At 43.8% G+C, this 17,469-nt stretch overlaps 1 protein-coding gene across 1 annotated transcript in view; it reads left to right on the top strand.

Moving 5' to 3' along the window:
• Positions 1-17,153, top strand: part of LOC141154089 (receptor-interacting serine/threonine-protein kinase 3-like) — a 38,477-nt gene extending 21,324 nt beyond the window's left edge. The window contains exons 4-10 of the mRNA XM_073639533.1: positions 9,306-9,359; positions 9,481-9,635; positions 11,154-11,260; positions 12,312-12,363; positions 13,266-13,360; positions 14,224-14,278; positions 14,751-17,153. Of these exons, the coding sequence (XP_073495634.1) occupies positions 9,306-9,359; positions 9,481-9,635; positions 11,154-11,260; positions 12,312-12,363; positions 13,266-13,360; positions 14,224-14,278; positions 14,751-14,971 (739 nt within the window). The 3' untranslated portion in view covers positions 14,972-17,153. The remainder of the gene's footprint in view (positions 1-9,305; positions 9,360-9,480; positions 9,636-11,153; positions 11,261-12,311; positions 12,364-13,265; positions 13,361-14,223; positions 14,279-14,750) is intronic.
• Positions 17,154-17,469: the final 316 nt, after the last annotated feature.

Genomic DNA, 17,469 nt, shown 5'->3' with positions numbered 1-17,469 from the left:
CCACGAGTCCCAGGTACTGCACCTTTGGTTTCAGGAGGTGACACTTGGAGGGTTTCACCTTTAGGCCGTAGCTTGCCAGGGCGTCAAACACTTCTACCAGGTGTTTCAGATGGTCCTCGTAGGTTTTGGAATAAACTATGACATCGTCCAGGTATAACAGGACCGTCTCGAAATTCCGGTGTCCCAGACAGCATTCCATCAACCGCTGGAAGGTTCCTGGTGCGTTGCAGAGTCCGAACGGCATACAGTTGAATTCGCTGAGACCCATCGGGGTGCTGAATGCGGTCTTCTCCTTGTCTGCCTCTGCTACAGGAACCTGCCAGTACCCGCTAGTAAGATCCAAAGTGGAGAAGAAGTTAGCAGATTTTAATGCAGCTAAATATTCTTCTATTCCAGGTAACGGGTACGCATCTTTGTGTGTGATATGGTTGACCTTTCTGTAGTCTACACACATTCTCATTGTGTTGTCCTTCTTTTTCACTAGAACTAGTGGAGCTGCCCAGGGGCTACAGCTGTCCCTGATTACCCCAGCCTCCTTCATGTCCCGCAACATCCCCTTTGCATGCTGATAGTGTGTAGGGGGTACAGGTCGGTATCTTTCCTTTATGAGTGGATGGTCTCCTGTGGGGATGTGATGTTCTACCCCCTTTACTCGCCCGAAGTCTAGCGGGTGTTTACTAAAGACTCTTTCGTACTCCTGAACCACCCGGTAGACTCCCTGTTTTTGGTGTGAGGGAGTGGAGTCAGTACCCAAATGCAGTTGCTGACACCAGTCCTCCATTTATTTCTTAGAGCCGTTACCTTCCTCTGGTTGAGATGGAGGCAAGGGTTCTACGGCCTTTACAGAATTTTGGCTTATGGTGAACAATTGGCTAGCGTGGCATACAGGGGCAGGTGTACTTCTCTCTCCCCGATATTTACGATGCGGACAGGTACCCTCCCATGGCGTACATCGACCCCTCCCCATGCTGTCAAAATGGTGGGCCTACTGTCTGAGTAGACGGGCTCTACCATTGCTTGGTAGTCTCTACCTCTTAGACCAATAGCTGCCCGGCACCATATCATCATCTCACTTTTCGGGGGCATGGCAATAGGGAACAGGTCACACATTCTCACGCTACCAATCTCACCACCAGATAATTCCACCTGTTGCCGTTTCATCAGTGCCCGAACTTCTTTTTGGAGGACACGCTGCTGGCTGGAACTGGCGTTCTTGGCAACCTGCTGTAAAATGAGAATCACCTCTGCAAGACAATTTTCAATCACGTTAGTTCCCAAGGTTATTTTAGGGTGACTCTCATGACGGTCAATGTCCACAATAATCAGTCCTTGTGCCGCCATTTCGACCTTACCGACCTTAATGGTCACCTCTTTGAACCCCACCTGCGGCACGAGCTGACCATTGCTGGCGATGATACTCAGGTCGTCATCTGGGTAGCGGGTTATGTCCGAGTCATTCCAGTACCGCTTAAAGAGCACGTACGGGATGGTAGTCACCTGTGACCCAGTGTCTAGTAGGGCACTCATAGGAATGCTATCCAGTACCACAGGCCAGACCGGACGTCCCCCTACGTATTTATCATGTCAGTTCGATGGGCCTGATGATCTTAAGCCTGGGGGTTGGCCTTCTACTCCAGGTTGTGCCCGTTTAAATTACAGTACCTTGCCATATGTCCGGGTTGATTGCAGCGGCGGCAGATGGGCTGTCCGTCCTCGTTGTATCTGTCACTGGGCCTTCCTCTGGACGGCGGGATCCTCCTCTGTCGGCGCCATGGGACGTCCTCTGGTCCGGATGCCAGCTGGATCTTTCCTGGAGGAGAGACCTGTAAAGACTGCACAGTTCTGGTTAGCGCGGCTACGCTTTTAGTTAGCTCTTGGACCTGATGGTGCAGGTCTGTAGCCGGGTTATTGTCGAAAGCCTGCGCACCAGCTCCCACAGACTCTGCAGACAAGGGCGCCGCCTCCTGGTGATAGGTAATAGCAGGACACCGGTGGGTTACAGTGCTACCCGGTGCCTGTTCTCGGAGCACCCGGATGGCCCTGTCTTTGAACTTTGCAAAGTCTAAACCAGGGTTCTGCAAGGCCATTGCCCGTAACTGGGTTCGGTGGGCATTGGACAGCAGACCCTCAATGAATTGCTCAGTCAACAGTTCATCAGCATTCCGCACACTGTCAGGGTCTGCCTGTTTAATGGCTCCCAGGGCCTCTTGCAAATTCAAAGCATAGTCTCTTATACTGTCTTGGGCCCGCTGCTTGCACCCATAGAATTTCATTTTGATCTCTGCTGAGGTGCGGGTATCAAAGGTGTCCCTCAGACGGGCTAAGATCTCCTTCACGGTCTCCTTGTCCCTGACTGACCAGGACTTTACTTCACGTTGGGCTGCGCCGGTTAGCTGGCCCACCAATATGCTCACTTTCTGGCCCTCCGTCAGGGGGTATACCTTAAATAGGCTATACAGTCTCTCTTTAAAGTCGCTTAGGGTATGCGACTCCCCTGAGTATTGGGGCAGCCAGGCCGCTCCGGGGATGTAAGGCATTGTAAATGGCATTACTGCGGCAGCGGCCGCGCTGGTGGTAGAGGGTCCCTCCGTGTTCGTCATCTTCCTCCCCCTAGTTAAGTGTGGCCTACCTTCTGTTGCTTCTTCTCCGTAGGCCGCGACTCCGCTGGTGCTGCTCCGGACGAGGACCTTGCGTCGCGTCCTGGTGACGTCCGCATCGCTCTCTCTCCCTTCCAGGACCTTGCGCAGCGTCGGTGCGTGGGGCGGAGCTTCGGGTCTCGCGCGCTTTCGGCGTCCACGCCCCTCTTCTTCCCGCGCGGCGTCCTGAAGATGGCGTCCGATGGCGGGAAACTTCTGAAGATGGCGGGAGACGACTGAAGATGGCGGGAAACTGCTCCGGATGGCGGGAAAACGGCTGAAGATGGCGGGAACCGTCACCACGGCAGGTATGACAGTCTTTTGAAGGCGTGCAGTACCCGGTGGTTGCGGGCACGAAATCCTGCCGACTACGCCAAAGTTGACGCGCCCCCTGTGCCGAGTGTGCACACGTGTGGGATACCCTGAGCTGGGTCTCTGGGGGTTGTAGTCTCAGTGGCGGCGACCCGGTCCCGTGGCTCAGGGTGGTCAACCAGTGGCAGTCTTTTATGGGTTTTAGGTTAATTGTCCGACTACGCCACCCTTGGATTGCGGTCAGGGTGTACCACCGCTGCGAGGCAGACCGCTGAGGCTGGCGTGGTGTGCGCAGCAAAGGATGGGATAACTCCCCACGGGAAGAGTATGGCCTCAGGGCAGGGAATGTGGAAGATGGGAGTGATGGTGCACGGGCGTCCCAGTACTAGTAGTGCTGTAGGCGGTGAGAAAGCAGGAACGACTCAGAGTCTTTGCAGTGCAGTTCAGGGTCTTTACTGATGATATTAAGGCAGACCCTCCCGGGAGTACTGGCTAGCATAAGGGGCCTGGTCAGTCTGCGAGCAAGCAGGAGTTCCCCTGGCCAGGTGGAGTTGTAGGCCTCCCCGTCTATCTGCACTCTTCCTGGCTACCTTGCTTTAAGCGAGTGGAAGTAGCCCACGTCCCTGAGTATACCGTGTGGTGCTTACCCGTATGGCTGGTGACTTGGGGCCTTCTAATAGCCTCCGCTCCTCGATGGCGGTGCTGGTCCCTTCCTTGTGACTGAGCCTCCGGGCTTCTATGGCCAGAGGAGCTGGAATCCCCTGCCGGCTGGTTTCTGCTGCTGGGTGAATATACGTCCCCACAGCCTCGGACTCCGGTGTCCGGTACTTGGATTCTTCTGCCAGGGCGAGCTCTGCTCAGCTCCAGCCCCTGGTCTTCAACTCCTGGCTCCTACAGAGCTCCTAGCTGTAACTCTCCATGTGTCTGGAACTGTTTCCAGGCTCTGACTGTCTAATCCCACCCCAGACCCAGTTTATAAGGGCAGATTCCTCCCCTCCCAGGTCTGGGCAGGAAGTGTTGCATGCTTAAGGGCCCTGACCAGAGAAACCTCCCACTTGCTCTCAGACGTAATATTTCTATTACTGTGGTAACCAGACCCCTGGGGTGCCACATTAGCGGCTAGGCCTGAGGTGGTCAGCGTTTTGGCGCATATCCTACCTCCTCCGAGGATTGCTGGATGTTTTCCTGCTACTATCCCAGTTCTATGACTCTCGTTAAAACAAAGCTTCAGGTGATGAATGATGGACGAGGTGGTGGCAAAGGAGAGAGAGCAGGAGGAACAGGGACCATTCACATCAATATCGGGCCAGTAAACCACACATGTCTTGTAGGATATGTTTCTGTACCAAAAGGAGCGGTTCGGCTACACAGATACAGATATAGGGCATACAGTGAGTGCAATGCCTACTAAAATTTTCGAGGCACTCCAATGCCCCTTGGAAGTGACATGGAGGTCAGAGGGCCTTGACTAATCCGTTTTTTCCATTTATAGCAACTGGGTCTCCTGTACACTGTTGGCCTAAGCAGTGAATGGAAGGCTTTCCAAAAATTATGAGGAACTGCAATGCCCCTTGAAACAGACGTGGATTACAGCATACTAAAAACATTCTACCCATTATTGGGGAGTGGGTCTCCCTTAGCTTTTGCTTTTAAATGCATAGGCGAACACTAACTAAAATTAGGAGGAAATGCAATGCCCGTTGGAAGAGTCATGGAGGTTAGAGTTAATTAAAAACAACATTTCAATGCCCCTTGGAAGAGCTGTGGAGTTCAGAGTGGTTTAATAAGATGCTTTTAATGCCCCTTGGAAGAGACGTGGAGGTCGCAGTAGCTTAACAAGACGGTTTTAATGCCCCTTGGAAGAATGGTGGAGGTCGCAGTAGCTTAACAAGATGGTTTTAATGGCCCTTTGAAGAATGGTGGAGGTCGCAGTGGAATAAAAGGACAATTTTAATGCCCCTTGGAAAAGTGGTGGAGGTCGCAGTAGCTTAACAAGACGATTTTAATGCCCCTTACAAGAGTCATGCAGTACAGCATATTAAAAACATTATTCCCATTATTGGGGAGTGGGTCTCCCATAGTCTTTGCCTTCCAAGCAAAAGCTGCCAAAAATTAGGACAGAGGAACTTGCAATGCTGGCAACACGGAACACGGTCACCCTGGTGGTATAGTGGTGGTGGAGGCTGAGGATAAGGAGAAGAGCAAAAAACAGCCGAAATGAGGAAGCGTATACCCATGTGTGGGTGTGAAGCGGTGCATGGGAATACAGCTCCTGAAATAACACAGTGGATTTAACTTGTTACTCTGCTGTCATTCGATGGTGATGAGAAGTCTGGCCCAATCCAGCCCTTGTTCATTTTGATAAGGGTCAGCTTGTCAGCATTGTCAGTTGACAGGCGAGTGCGCTTATTAGTTATAATTCCCCCAGCGGCACTAAAAACACGCTCCGATAACACGCTAGCGGCAGGGCAGGCCAGGACTTCCAAGCCGTACAGAGCGAGATCATTCCAAGTGTCCAGCTTGGATACCCAATAATTAACAGGCACAGAGGAATCACCTCAGGAATAAGAGAGTGAAAGTTGTCCTTGTAACGGGGTCTAAAAGTGTCACCAACCAGTAATGACTATCACCCAACATTTTGACAACGCGAGGGTCACGGTTAAGGCAGCGTAACATAAAGTCAGCCATGCGTGCCAGACTGCTGACGGGCAAGACTTCCGTGTCCTCTCCCTCCTCCTTCTCTCCCTCCTCCTTCTCTCCCTCCTCCCCCTCCTCCTCCTCTCCCTCCTCTCGCTCCTCCTCCTCTCCGTCCTACTCTTCTCTCTCTTCCCCCTCCTCCTCCCCCTCCTCCTTCTCCTCACCCTTTTTCCTCCTCCTCTCCCTCCTCCTCCTGAAGTAAAATAGCTTACACTCGCACTATCAATGGAAAAAGGGTAATAAAAAGGAGATTAGAACCGTGGAAGAGGAAAACCACAGTTCTATTTCTCTGGCCTACACCAGAATCTTTTAAATAGATATATTTGTGTCTGAACAGTCAGCGAGACACTCAAACTGTTTTTTTTTTATGGAAAAAATGCAAAAAAGTGGATAATACATAGATTTGAACCGTGGAACTGCAAAACCACAGTTCTAGTTATCTGGCCGAAACCAGACTCTTTTAAACAGATATATTGGTGTCTGAACACTCACAGACACATTCAATTTTTTTTTTGGGGGGGGGGGGGGGGGGGGAATACCAAAAGGTTAATAAGACGGGTATTTGTACAGTCTGACTGAGGGAAAAAAAAAAACGGATTTAGATGAAAAAAAGGATTTTTCCTGGCCCCTGAGACCAGGGAGATAAGTCCAGCAATTTGAGCAGCAGAAGCACACAGGACTGTAATGCAGTGTTTGCTGGTATAACCACTGCATCTCCTATACAGCCTGCCTGTCTGCCTGCCTGATATCTGGGATGGATATTAGTCCTGAGAAGGACTGTTTGTTTGATTTGGCAGGCTTTAGAGACCCTACACTACCTATTTCGCAGTATAAATCTCTCCCTAGCTCAGCAGCACTGACCCTACACTGTCTGATCTGGAGCGACTGTGTCCAAGATGGCGGCGCCCGGTTTTAAATACTCGAGGTGACGCTGTGCGGCCAGCCAATCACTGTAATGCCCACAACCAACATGGCTGCGGCATTACAGTGACTGGCTGGCAATCCCTGCATGTTCATTGGCTCTGTAAAGAGCGCCAAGCATGCAAGGCGGAGACCCGAGCTCCCGCCCGAGTAACCTGAAAATGCTCAGTGCTCGCCGAACATCCCAAGTAGTGAGATGCTCGGGCGAGTACTGAGCAATGTCGAGCATGCTCGCTCAACACTACGAGTGACCAATTGCCTCCAGAAATCACATAATTAGTAAAATGAGTCCACCTATGTGTGCAATTTATTCTCAGTATACAGTGGGTACGGAAAGTATTCAGACCCCTTTACATTTTTCACTCTTTGTTTCATTGCAGCCATTTGGTAAATTCTAAAACGTTAATTTTTTTTCTCATTAATGTACACTCTGCCCCCATCTTGACTGAAAAAAATAGAAATGTAGAAATTTTTGCAAATTTATTAAAAAAGAAAAACTGAAATATCACATGGTGATAAGTATTCAGACCCTTTGCTCAGTATTGAGTAGAAGCCCCCTTTTGAGCTAGTACAGCCATGAGTCTTCTTGGGAATGATGCAACAAGTTTTTCACACCTGGATTTGGGGATCCTCTGCCATTCTTCCTTGCAGATCCTCTCTTGTTCCGTCAGGTTGGATGGTGAACGTTGGTGGACAACCATTTTCAGGTCTCTCCAGAGATGCTCAATTGGGTTTAGATCAGGGCTCTGGCTGGGCCAGGCAAGAATGGTCACAGAGTTGTTCTGAAGCCACTCCTTTCTTATTTTAGCTGTGTGCTTAGGGTCATTGTCTTGTTGGAATGTGAACCTTCGGCCAAGTCTGAGGTCCAGAGCACTCTGGAAGAGGTTTTCATCCAGGATATCTCTGTACTTGGCCGCATTCATGTTTCCTTCAATTGCAACCAGTCGTCCTGTCCCTGCAGCTGAAAAACACCCCCATAGCATGATGCTGCCACCACCATGTTTCTCTGTTGGGATTTTATTGGGCAGGTGATGAGCAGTGCCTGGTTTTCTCCACACATACCGCTTAGAATTATTACCAAAAAGTTTTATCTTTGTCTCATCAGACCAGAGAATCTTATTTCTCATAATCTGGGAGTCCTTCATGTGTTTTTGAGCAAACTGTATGCGGGCTTTCATATGTCTTGCACTGAGGAGAGGCTTCCATCGGGCCACTCTGCCATAAAGGCCCGACTGGTGGAGGGCTGCAGTGATAGTTGACTTTGTGGAACTTTCTTCCATCTCCCTACTGCATCTCTGGAGCTCAGCCACAGTGATCTTGGGGTTCTTCCCTATCTCTTTCACCAAGTCTCTTCTCCCACGATTGCTCAGTTTGGCTGAACGGCCAGGTCTAGGAAGACTTCTGGTGGTTCCAAACTTCTTCCATTTAAGGATTATGAAGGCCACTGTGCTCTTAGGAACCTTGAGTAATGTAGAAATTCTTTTGTAACCTTGGCCAGATCTGTGCCTTGCCACAATTCTGTCTCTGAGCTCCTTGGGCAGTACCTTTTGAGCTCATCATTCTCATTTGGTCTGACATGCACTGTGAGCTGTGAGGTCTCATATAGACAGGTGTGTGTGCCTTTCCAAATCAAGTCCTATCAGTTTAATTAAACCTAAACTAAAATTTCTACATTTCTGTTTTTTTTCAGTGAAGATGGGGGCAGAGTGTACATTAATGAGGAAAAAAATGGAACCTTTTAGAATTTACCAAATGGCTGCAATGAAACAAAGAGTAAAAAATGTAAAGGGGTCTGAATACTTTCCGTACCCACTGTAACTACTGCTGTTCTGTGAAGGCCTCAGAGGTTTGTGTGAGAACACAAAATGTGAGAAATGTGAGAGTTCTGCAGCTCAGGGGGCAGAATCTGCCCACAGGACAACTATAAGGCCATGTTCAGTATTTGGTCAGTATTTTACATCTGTATTTGTAGCTAAAATCAGGAGTGGAAAAATAAGAAGAAAAGTATAAAAGAAACATGTCACCACTTCTGTTATTTTTCACCTACTCCTGGTTTTGGCTTACAAATACTGACGTAAAATAAAGGCAAAATACTGAACGTATGAACATGGCCTTAGTCGTACTTTCCACAAAAATGGATTTTATGTAAGAGTGGCAAGAAGAAAGCCATTTTTGAAAGCAAGCCATAAGAAGTCCAGTTTCCAGTTTGCAAAAAGCCATGTAGAGGATACAGTGAGCGTGTGGAAGAAGGCACTCTGGTCAAATGGGACCTAAGTATAACTTTTGGGGCTAAATGCAAAACACTATGCTCTCCATCCTATCTCACTGAGATATAGCTAGTTTTAAAAGAAGAATGGTCAGAAATGTCACCTCTAGATGTGCAAAGCTGGAGAGACAGACCCCAAAAGACTGCAGCAGTAATTGCAGCGAAAGGTGGTTCTACAAAGTAGTGACTCAGAGGGCCTGAATATAAATGCACCTCACAATTTTCAGATTTATATTTTTAAGATATTTGAATACATGTATCATTTCATTAACACTTCACAAACACTTGCAACTTTGTGTTGGCATCACATAAAATCCCAATAAAATACATTTAAGTTTGTAGGTGTAATGTTAAAAAAATGTGGAAAAGTTCATGGGTTCTGAATACTTTTTCAAGGCACTGTTAGACAGAAGATCATCCGACATTAATAATATGTGTATGATATTTCTCTATTATTTTTTTCTGAATTGTAGCTACGGAATCTTAATGTGGAGATTGTTCTCAAGTGAAGAGCCCTACCATGGTAGGTTCCAGTACACAGCCTCAGACAACACAGCACGTTCATGGAAAATAATACATTCCTTTATTTTTTGTTGGCCCAATATACAGCGGGTTTCAAATTAGTTTGTCTTCCTCTATTGCAGGTAGAGATGCAGCTGATATCCGGCGCTTGGTGGCTGATGGCCAAAGACCTAGAGTTAGCGATGTAGATGAGTACAGTGAGGTCAAAATGGTGCCTGAAGCTAAAGACTTAATGATTAGATGTTGGAACCAAAACGCAGAGAACAGACCCAGTTTCCATGGTAAGTACAAAAACTTCATTTTCCAACACTAGCAAGTTAAATTTAGGGTGTAATTTAGACCACTTTATAATATCTATGTTTTTTTTTACCCATGTTTTATATATTAGTCTTGGTGCAGAATAGAAGAACACAAAAAAGGAGTTTTCTCAGGTAGCACAGTTGCATCAAGAGATGTTGTGGGCAGGACCTCGCCTGGTCAAATTCAGCATGTGAGGCACAATCTAATCAAAGTGAGGATTAGTATAAAGTGTCCTTGGTCTCAACTGATTGATGATTTTCAAGCCATATTGTGGATAAGAGTCTTCATCATGTACATAATCCAATATTGTTCATCGCATGAGTGGTGAAAACTGCATTTCCTTTTTAGACACACTATAAGGTGTATTTGATTAAAGTTTTAGAAGTGTCCCAACTCCCATGTTTTTTTTTTACTTAGTGATTATTACCAATATTCAAGGAAAAATGTTAGTCGAGCACTATTCAACTAAATGGTCCCCTTTTTTTAGAATTCTGTTTTGTCCACCCATATTTTGGTGACCATTGATTTTGATTTCTGAAGGTCGCCTTCGTCAGGCTTCTTTTTTTGGAAAACTTAGATTTAACAACCTGATCTAATGTATACTCAGCGAAACAAGCAGTTGCTCATAGTAGTAGGAAATGATGCATAGAAGTACAGTTTGGGTCATTAAATCAGTAATATACGTTATAAAAAATTGTCAGATTGGCTAGTGATCATGTGCCAGCAAATACTCAACAAGAATTTTGTGTGGTATAACAATCTGGGGAATCGGTTAGCTTTGGGAAGACAAAGTACCAAGGATGACGAGTAGTCAAGACTGGGACGGCAGTCAAGAGGTGGAAAAATATACTGGTGTCGAGGGATACCCATTTAGAGGATGCTGAATCACAACGGCTGGACATGTAAGCTTACTGCAAAGTCAAGTTGGGACTAACTGAACATCTTAAATTTAGAAGAACCACAAACTCCAATATTTGCTCAACATTGGACCTCCTCTTTTGAGATTAGATCTTCAGGGTTATTCATTGATATGAATGGGTTCTCCCATCTAAAGGGAGTATTGAGTGTAAAAACAAACGTATCCTATATAATACAAGTAAAGAGGGTTCATATTGCTGCATCTTCTTTTAGAAAGCTACTGTTCTTTTAGAAGAACATTTTTTCACTGCAATTTTTGGTTGTCAACTCAAAGAGGTTTTGCTAAATATTAAGGGACATGCATTTTTCTTAAAATCAAGCTTTTGAAATGATGGATGAATGAAGCATGATGCTAGGGATTCTAGCAGGTAGGATGACTGTTCCAGGCACTACTGGTTTTGCCATTGGACAAGGGTCCTGTGAAATGATTCTCTCTTCTCAAATATTGAGTATGAAAAAAACATTAATATTTATTTGCTGTTTATGTTAAAGACACCACCATAAATAATAAGCACTGTTTATTGCCTAAAGTTCTGCATTTTGTAATCTTCATCTTCCATCCATTTTTTTTCCCCCATAAGATTGTACTGTGTCCACTGCTATGATGTTTGAGGCATATAAAGATGAAGTTATTGATGCTGTTCGAAGTGTTGAAAATCTTCTCAATAAGAAACCTTCCCAAGATGAGGTACAATCTACTGTTGTTTAAATTGCATCAGTCAACTTTTTAACCATTGGTGGTTTCGGTCATGATACTGTTGTATGATATCCTGGGGCTAGGGGCTCCTTCCCTATCCTTAAGGCTAGGGCCCCCCTAGCTATCCCTGCTCCCTGGATTACATCTAATGGTGAAGATGCCGGGGCCATGTGCCTTGATGAGTCCTTATCTGTCCTCTACCCCATCCAGGGAAGTAGTTGTGTATAAAAATACACAAACCAGACTAACAAAGGAAAACGTACAGGGATAAATGAAAATACTAATTATACAAATACACACTCACAAATAACAGAGTGGAACACCGGGAAGTAAAGAGAAGGAAAGTTCAAATAGGAGAGAATGAAGATGTGCACACAGACAAATCTCCAAGCAAGTCTTTTGAACAACACTCAAAACACCTCCTGAAAAAAGCCAACACCTCCAACTCTAGAACCAGGCAGTATGAAACTAACACAGACAATCCCTGATTGCCAGAGATGATTGCCAGAGGGGAGTGGCCAACACTGAACAGCTGAGACCATCAAAGCAGGAAAGCTCCAGAAGCTCTCAACTGAACAGATTAACCCCTGCACTGCTAGAAGAAACCTGCACTGTTTAATATGATGGTGAAGTGCATGTAATCATTGCAGGAGTATGCGAAATCAGACACTGCGGTCTTCTGGCCCCTCTCTGTTGCAGTAAACCCGTGAGAGTTTCTCTCAATTTGTACATATTTGTTGGCTCGTCTGATTTACATCAAGATTGATAGAAACTAGGTTTTGAAAAGACTCATCAGCTAATGATATTGTACTAATGGAAATAAATGTACATATTATTTTACACCTGTAGACTTCATGCACACAAATTATAGCTGGTTGTAGGATCAAGTACATCTACTCCTACTAATCTTGTTACTTTTTGCTTTATATACAGATAACACTGTTTTGGAAGTGGCCACATCAACGTACAGAAGAATTGCTAACTATATTGTAATTACATATGGGTCAAAAAAAATTGTCCTCTAATCTCATTTCTCTTTCAGTTACTAGATACATTAGAAGATTCCAGCCTTTCTGCGGAAAGCTTTATTAGAGGTGAGTTCAACTACTTTGGGAGTCAATGGAGAGGACCTTACTTGGTTTTTAACTCTTATAATGCAGAGATAGGTTGTGGCGCATCAAACTACCTCCCTACTGATTCCAATGTGGAAACTGACTGTCAGCTGATGATGATCATAAACAAGTGATTATTATTATTATTATTTATTATTATAGCGCCATTTATTCCATGGCGCTTTACATGTGATAGGGATATACATAACAAAAGCATTTACATAATCTTAACAAAACGAGTCAGCGACTGGTACAGGAGGAGCGAGGACCCTGCCCGCGAGGGCTCACAGTCTACGAGTGATCTCCCAAGAGGTCCCATAGATAGACTTTAGAGGGGTAATCATCACATATATGTCAATTTTTCATACTGAAAAAAGGAAGTGCACTAAAACAACACAACACTTGAGCAAAAAGATTACCAGGACCCTGGTAAAGCATTCATATTGGTACTACGTGACAGCTGCACCAGGGCGGTGTGAACATCCTCGGCTGGCACTTGAGTGACGACATCCTAGGCACCTCTTGTGATTATTTGACGTCATGACTTCAAATAAGGTCAAGTCTATAAGGCCTCTTGTGATGTCATGATGTGGTTTGTGTAATTTGATCACAAGAAGCATTGACGATGCTGGCATTTGAGTGTCATCAAAGAAACTCCACATTGCCCTGGTCGGGATGCAGAGGAGTATTGAGGTAGATGCTGGACCAGGGTTCTGCAAAGCTTTTCTCTAAATATTAGGCAACTAGGCCTAGGCTGTATCCTGGAGTCAAAGTCCTGTCCGTTCATTGCATGTATTAAAAACTTCATTGTAAAATGTCCTAATGTTCTACAACACCCCAAAATAATGTACTGTGTTTTGCTAATAGTAGGTGACCTATTTTAGCTTTCAGAGATGATCTGCAAATTAATCAAGTGAAAGAGGAGCCAAGTTCGGGAGACGAAAAACCAAAAGACGAAGAACCTGAAAAAGACGATATGGTGTGTTCTCCATAGCACTAGAGCTTTTCAAGTAGAGAAGGTCTGCAACAGTATGGGTGGTAAATAGAGATGAGCTGAGCAGGCAACATTCAAAATTGTCTGTTCACGCAGAATTTTCCATGAAATTCAATTCACAGAGAAGCTCTGGGATCTTACATCAGTACTATATAAAAAAAATACTTCTACTCAACTTACTGCCTCTCTGCTCCTGACTGTCTCCCATCCAGTCCTCATTTCATTTTCTTATCACCGTCACTAGTGTGGATTCCCTTCACGCTGGACCGGAACTTCCAGCTCTGATGAGGCCCAGGATGGTTCTGCATCAAATGTGCCGTGACCTTGTGCAGAAACATCCTGGGTCTTATTAGAGTTGGAAGTACCATGCCAATTTGAATAGGCCCGGGAATATCAGTTTGAGCGGCGGTGATATGAAAATGAAATGAGGACCGGATGGGTGACGGTGAGCAGCAGAAGGGCCAGAGAGGTGAGCGGTAAAGTGAGTATAAGTATTTTTTAACCTGTAAATGAAGCTGAATGTGCGCAGAAGTAAATTCTCCAAAATCTGCATTTTTATAATGTAAAGTAGAATTCTATTCTTTCAAATATATTCGCTCATCTCTAGAATAAGGCCCATAATTCATCCTATAAGACATGTATAGTAAACGCCCCACTCTACATCCAAACATACCTCTGTAGTCAGTAATACTATACCACCCACTTACTGATTTCACACTTTTCGGATATAAAAAAACGTCATTTTGTCCTTCACATTTTTTAATCTTTTCTGGAGACTAAAATGTGCTATTAAAGTCTTATAAAAAAATATCAGCAGATGCTTACTCTAGCTTTGTTTTCTTTTTCAGACCCCTCCCGAGCCTTCAGAAGTCATACATGCCAACAATGATATTTCACCAGCAGGTTGTTAACAATGTCATATCATATGTTTTTACGCAAACAGATCAAATCTAAAGATCAAGACTAGGTTTCCGCCATAAAAATCACTAAGCTTTGGTAAAACGATCACAGTGTGACTACAAGCCTAAGGTAGTCACGGAGGACTATACACGATATGTAAAGGCTGATTATGGGGAAACTCTTCAAAAGACCACCTATTTAGGAAGATGGAGGCAAGATTTTCAGTGTCTTAATGTACCACGAGTATTGGCTTTGCTCCTTAAGAGGACCATCCGTGAAGACTGGTTTGATTTAAAATGGGAGGTCATCCCAAAAAGGTTTCACTGTATTATGTGGTTTGTAGACAGTAATTGCTACAGAGTCTCAGTGTAGGCCCAATTATCGTATTGGGCATGTCATTTATGGCTCAAAGAAGCTCGTAGACATATTGTATGTGGTTTCTTACATATGTGCTAATGTCTGGTCTGTATTTCAGAGCTTGTAATGGATAACATTGTGACAGTCGTCAAGGAATCTGGAGAGTATAACAAGATAAAGAAGATGATTGATAATGACGATATCTTGCCTAAAGAACTACAGAAGCAACTGAACAGCAACCAGAGTTTGAAGGCGTTAGGAAACATCGCTGGGAAAGCCTTTCTTACCAAATACGTAAAGAATCCTGACATGGTTTTATCTTTTATCAAGAAATTCTAAACCATGACTTAATTAACGTTCAAGCATAAATACTGACCACAGACAATTACAAGGAACCAAGTTAATGGGACATTAGATTACTGCCGTACTGTATTAATAAGCTCAATATATCTTGGTGTTCTGTTACACACTAATCTGGATCTATATATTATAGTGCCTCAAAAGATGGGATGGTTGCAAATCTTCAAAATACCTACCAGCGCTCAGAGACATGGACTTCTTTCAGTCATCCACCTCTCCTACAAAGAAAGAGGACAAGAACCTAGCCTTCGTGGTTGCTGATTTTTATGGAATATGTACTGGCGTGAAACAGCTCCAGGATTAGATGATTTTTATAATAACCTCTCCATTATTTAAGCCCCTGGGTCAAGATTGGTTCTACTCACTAGAGAAATGTAGAAAGTAATGTTCTTACTATTACGTTCTTCTAATATTCCATTACGTGAGACCTCTACTCTTCCACAGACCCACCAGACCGAACTACCTACCACTAGCTTTGCTAAGCTTCTGTATACCAAGAATTTAATTTTACCAGTATTTTCAGCCATGTCATAACTTCGCGCCACAACTACACATTGCTTAGCCCACTACTGAGCCATCCTCACTGGAGACCTTGCTTCAGACACCAAATCTCCACGCACAGGAAAATTCTCATATGTCATAAAGATAGGGGTTCTGCTGTAGAACTATCACCATCACCAACCACTATGACAAAGCTGCAAAAACATTCCTTATGGTGCTTATCAGTTTGGTAGATACCCTTGGCCACTGCTGAGAAGAAGATCATGGACACCTTTAATACCAATTCCAATAGTAACCTGTTTAAACAATTCAAGTTCATCCTTCATAATGATTTGATTATCTCACTTCTGCCTGCCTTTTTCGAGATTGTGCCTATCTAAATTTGTCGCCTACTTTCAAAGTGTTTCAGATGTGGGTAAATTCGACACCAACCTCTCCGTGTGTCTTGTTGGTCATCTCTCAGATTTTGCGACTTTAATTTTAACTTATAGACCTGCCTCTTCCAAAAGTTGATTCTACACAACCATTTAGGGCTTTTTTATTTCATTTTTCAGTTCTTTTCTATGTGGCGCACCGACTCCTGGACATCATCTCCATCCCATTTCATTTGAGGGTGGTGGCTTATTTATCTCCCTTTCTACAGATAGCATAAGTCAGCCATTATTTTGCATAAAAGTCTTTTGAGTGTGGCTGGACTGTTCCGTCACTGTGTCCATGGGCAGTATCTTTTTGTTTTTTCAGGTTGCTGGTAAACCTAGTACCTTAATATCAGAGAGTGTAACTTAAAAGGTTTTACTCTAAGTTTTATTTAATAAATCAATAATACACATGAAAATAAGCAGCTTTTTAATATATCTTATCAGGGAAATCTGCTTCTTTCCCTACCAAAACTGATCAATCATCATTATCAAAATTCTCAATTCAGTGAAGACTTTCCCACTACTGAGATAGAAGGGAGATAAATATACTTGTATTCATAGTAACTTCCATCTCCTATCTTACATAGAATTGTTTCTGTAGCAGCTGCCATCTCCTATCTCGGTAATGGGGAAAGTCATCACTGAATACAGATTTTACAATTGAATTGACAATTTTGATAATGGCTGATCAATTTAAAACAAGCAGTGTTCCCTGATCAGATGAGATATATTACAAAGTTTCTTATTTTCATGAGCACTATTGATTTCTGAAATAAAAATTAAAATGACAAATGCTTTAATGATCGTGGGTCACAATGCAAAATATTTAACTAGAATTGGTCTTTAATAAAACTAGTCTTCCCGTATGGGCCAAAGGACCTTTGGCCCTCAGTAGGATCCAATGCCCAGGTGTAACTGCAACCCCCGCTCCCATTCTCTTACACCTTTGCTTCCTATCTTTGTTTACTTGCCTTTTCTGGGGAACTTCTCAGTATTGTTTTCTGATAAAAAGCTATTCTTGTTGACACAATGCTCTCCATATCACGCCATGCAAAGCACAGTTCCAAGTTTAATTTTGATATTTGGTGGAAGACCTGCACCATATACGGCCTTGAGTTTGCATCTTGTTATACTATGTACATTTTTTTTATTACTGTTTACAGCTTTTTTGGACAATTTTTATGAATATTCATTGGTAGAAATTGTTTATGTTGAAGTGTAATTAAAACCTTATTATTAGATATTTGAGAGTGATAACATTGACGCCATGGAGCTAATCTAATTAGCAAAAATTGAGTAGGATCCTATCAACCAAAAATTGAAGGAAAACCTGAAATGGGTTGAGAATATATATAAAAACACAAAAATAAAGATATCCACAAATTGTACGAAAAATGATTGTTCCATATAGGGCTGGTCCTAAACATGAAAGTAGAATAAAGGATAAGATATGAGGCTGCGGAAAATGTGGCCTAGGTTTCATAGTATATCTAATAGTAGAATTGATTTTCTTTACTTTCCTTGTTATTTAACTTTATTTAAGAAATACATATATAA

This window comes from Phyllobates terribilis, unplaced genomic scaffold (genome assembly GCF_046119375.1).
Source record: "Phyllobates terribilis strain yellow unplaced genomic scaffold, ASM4611937v1 Scaffold_7__3_contigs__length_470593459, whole genome shotgun sequence".
NCBI lineage: Eukaryota > Metazoa > Chordata > Amphibia > Anura > Dendrobatidae > Phyllobates > Phyllobates terribilis.
Note: the sequence above shows the minus strand (reverse complement) of the source record. Positions and strands in the feature narration are given on the sequence as shown.